Source organism: Coptis chinensis, chromosome 8 (assembly GCF_015680905.1).
Source record: "Coptis chinensis isolate HL-2020 chromosome 8, ASM1568090v1, whole genome shotgun sequence".
Classification (NCBI taxonomy): Eukaryota; Viridiplantae; Streptophyta; class Magnoliopsida; order Ranunculales; family Ranunculaceae; genus Coptis; species Coptis chinensis.
The window spans coordinates 45,864,817-45,868,918 of record NC_141463.1 but is presented as its reverse complement, the minus strand read 5'-3'; the positions used below and the strand labels follow the sequence as shown (position 1 = coordinate 45,868,918).

The 4,102-nt window shown below is 37.0% G+C and overlaps 1 protein-coding gene across 1 annotated transcript; it reads right to left on the bottom strand.

The window, feature by feature from the left end:
• Positions 1-3,433: 3,433 nt before the first annotated feature.
• Positions 3,434-3,838, bottom strand: LOC147481652 (uncharacterized). Its single transcript, XM_086578999.1, has one exon. The coding sequence runs from the start codon at positions 3,836-3,838 to the stop codon at positions 3,434-3,436; it is 405 nt and encodes a 134-aa protein (XP_086435125.1).
• Between the last annotated feature and the right edge of the window lie 264 nt (positions 3,839-4,102).

Genomic DNA, 4,102 nt, shown 5'->3' with positions numbered 1-4,102 from the left:
TATGCAGATATAAACATTGTTATTGCAACTTGCAATGGCCAAAAAACATTCATAAAATTTGAAATAACGGAGACTTTCGACATATCATGAAAACCACTTTTACTGTTGGTGATCAACCTCCTTTTCTTGTGGGAGTTTTAGGCGATGGAAGAGAGGTTGTTTGTTAAGAGGCTTTTTGTTAACAACAACACAATTTGGAGATTTCTATAACGCGAAGTCAACCTAATCGCCAGTTTAGGGCACAAAACCGGTCGTTGTTGGGTTCTGCGAGTTGTTCAGACTGAAAGTCTTCGTCTATGAGTTCCTCCCAAACAGGGAGCTTAGATCGGTTTCTATTTGGTACTTTCTTAAACTTCACCTTACTTTTAATTATATGCATGTGAACAAAGATGTCAAAATTCAATAGTTTAACTATGGTATATTCAATAGATTGGCCCGACCGCAAATTGTTAAAGTCCGAGATAACGTGCATAGGACCATCTGAAGGCGTGATTCAATGCTTTTTACACTTACCAACAAACTAGATTACCAATGAAACTACTCTTGTTGCCTCACTTTTGATAAATATTCTTAAAATGAAACTAAGTTTCAATTTTGAATCACATAAACAAGCGATACATCGATCCGGAGGAAAAACATTGAACTGGAAGAAGAGATCCAAGATTATTAAAGGCACAGCTGAAGGGATGATTTACCTGCATGAGAACTCGAAGATTATAATCATTCACAGAGATATAAAGGCTAGCAATCTCCTTTTGGATTCTAAGCACCGACCGAAAAATTGCTGATTTTGGGTTGGCAAGATCTTTCCAAGATGACAAAGGCCATATCAGCACCGCCATTGCAGGCACATTGTAAGTGGCATTCACTTTTTCAATTCAAAATAATTTAAAGATATATATATGTCAGCCTACAAAATGAGTTAGTTTCCATAGAATCGTGTTGTACCACCTCTTACTTACACTCTCCATATAAAGATCATACATAATTCCATATATGTACGTACATGAAGAAGCAGCATTAGCACATCTCCTTTCATATATGTTTACTACGGGAATTTATGAACAAATTTATGTTTATAATGAGAACATATTAACTTTTTTTATATCTCTGCGGAGGATATATGGCTCCCCTAGAGTATCTATCACATGGTCAATTAACAGAGAAGGTTGATGTTTATAGCTATGGGGTGCTTCTGATAGAGATTGTTACTAGAAGACAGAATAACATGAGCAAAACCTCTGATTACTCGGACATCTTGGTCACCGAGGTAAGCTTACTGAAGTCATCATACTAATAAAAACCATCATTATTGAAAACTTACAATGCTTTTCCCAACTGTTTTTCATTCAAGCTGAAAACTAAGTTCAACTACTCAATTTGTTTATCAATTCATTGTCTAATCTGTCAGGGATATATTTTTGTCCCAACTTGATCTATAGCATTTAAGCATAATCTTTTATGTTTTGAAGTATTCCGTCTGCACCATTAGTGTGTGCGTGTGGTGTTGTGTCTTTGGGTGGAGCCTCTTCTTTGGAGTGTTTCTACTGGCTAGCTGTTGCCATGGACTTCTTGGTGCTTGCTCTTCTTCTGGGTGGAGTGTGTCTTTGGTGTCAGTTGTTGGGTACCTGCCGCTTCTTCTTTGCCCGGCTAAGGCCATGGACTGGCCGGTGCTTCTTTGGGTGGTGGTGGTGGTCGGCCGGCTTTGGTGCCCTTGGTGTTTAGTTCTTCGTGAAGGGCTAAGTATCAAAAGCCTTTGGTACTTAAGTATTTTGTGTTTGTGTTTGCTAGTGACTAGAGAACTTTAATGCTGATAGAATGAGTGTTATATTCTTGAATGAGAATGATGGTGTACTTGTGCATTTTATGGAACTTCGTATGTTCTTATTTGGTCTTATGAATTATATTTTGTTATTTTGGCTTACTTCATTTTTTTGTTTTACTTGCTTTCAATTTTGCTTGATTAGAACAAGTCTTGTTTCCAACTTTCTTTTCTTGTGTTGAAAAAGAAACCTTTTTGTTATTCATTTGTTGATTAAGTTTGTGGAATGTGTTCTTTATATCATATTTGCTAAAACTAGATGTGCATAATTGGACATTATTTGACCTAGGATTTATTATTATTTTTTAGTGGTTACAGGTTTACTAATGGATATTTCCGTTACAAACAATAGTCAGTAACTAGCATATCCATTACTAACGGATATATCCGTTAGAAATGATAAATTTAATCGGGCCATCAACAATTGGCTATCTGTTACAAAGAATTTTAGTAACGGATATAACCGTTACTAAAAGTATTATCAGTAACGGTTATATCTGTTACTAAATTTGGCCTAAGTGAGAGTGACGCCCCAGAGCTAACGGATATAACCGTTAGTAAAAATATAAGTAACGGATATAACCGTTAGTAAACGCTTTTTCTGGTGTAGTGTCTGTTGGTGTGGTAAGAGGGTCTAAAACCTCATTTAATTCCTCTATTACCTTCTATTTACTGTGATGGCCAAATAGAATATTCTTTAGAGCACATTTTATTTTCTGCTCCCTTTTAATTTTCAAATAACCGTTGATTACATTCGGCTAACAGGTCACATGTCAGATCTGTGAATCAAGGAAACATACTGCACTTGATTGCAAATGCCTTAATACCCGTTGCCACAAACAACATTGCAATTGTTTTATGATACCACGTTATGGAGTTTATGAATATGGTGGAGTGCACAAGTTTTTGGTATGCTCCAACCCTCGCTACAATGTATTCCAACAACTACCCGGTGAATTGGATGTTTGTTATTGTGGTGAAACAGATCACTGGATAGGCGTATGTCCTTACAAAGACATCCCCTGTCCAAGTGGTTGTCAAGGGGAGAGGGAATTTACCGAGATGTTGCCAAACTTGGTTGGAAAAGGGCTCACCATGCTTAAATGTGAACTGTGTGGGCAGAGTGAGATGGTTGGGCCGCTGGTAGAGAAGCTTAAGAACTTGTCTGTCACTGTTAATGTAAAAGTTGATTGATAGAAAAGGTTTTTCAAATAACAGTTTATTATGGATTCTAGTTTCTTATGCATGTTCTTTAAATCGGATCATACGACAATGTAGTGTCGTTATACTACAATGAAACGAGAACACAATCAATTTCTTTGTTTTTAGCAGTCCTAAATGAAATAGCCTAATCAATGAAATACGTTTTTTATGCTCTTGACCCAATAAATTTCTGGTCAATATGTTGGTTTAGGTTTCAATTCAATATCGTCCACCTTATGTACCAAATTATTCATTTTAATTCATAGACATACATAAAAGTACAATGTTTATGGGGTATGTTTCAGTAGTACAACACAAACTACAAAACATTCCGTAATCAAACTAGAAAACAAACTGCTCATAGAAGTATTCTAAAGTTTAAGCATTCCTCGAAATCAAGAACAATTTTCACAATCCACGTACTGAAGGAGCTTGCGAACAAGAATTGATGACCTGCGAATAATGTTGCCAACATGGATGGCTCTTTGTAATTGCAGGCTGCCCAAAAGGGTGTTGCTGAATATACTTTTGAACATTCTCTGATGTCGCTACTCCATCCAAATACATCCTAATATCACCCCCATGTCCTAACGAATTGTCGTTCTTATCACGGATGTCGTATGAAGTAGGGAAGATGGCAATGTGTGCGGGATTAAGCAATGCTTTATAAGGAGAATCATCAACGAGGAGACTGTTCGATTCATTGTACTCTCTCTTCTCCCAAGGAAGATTTGGGTCATCCTTATCCCAAAGTTTGACAAGTTCTTTCAACATCAAAGGCTTCTCATTGTTCTCAACAAAGGTAAAACCCATGGTAGAGCAATGGGATTGGTCCCAACAAAACAACAATTGGGACTTCATATCGCCCATGGCAATATAGAGCACACCGTCCAAATTTCGTTTTGTCCTTGATGACCAAACACCAACATTGAACCTTTGAAAACAAAACTTCAGGAAATCAACACAGATTGGCGGCTTACATATTGCCTTTCCAAAATGAACTTGTCGGCAATACAATTTGAAGGAAGGTCAAACTTGTTACCTATGTGAAGAAGCAAACCATTGACATCAAGAATG

What these genes read in the sequence shown, in the direction of transcription:
- LOC147481652 (XM_086578999.1), bottom strand. Translation starts at nt 3,838, where the DNA reads ATGGGTTTTACCTTTGTTGAGAACAATGAGAAGCCTTTGATGTTGAAA.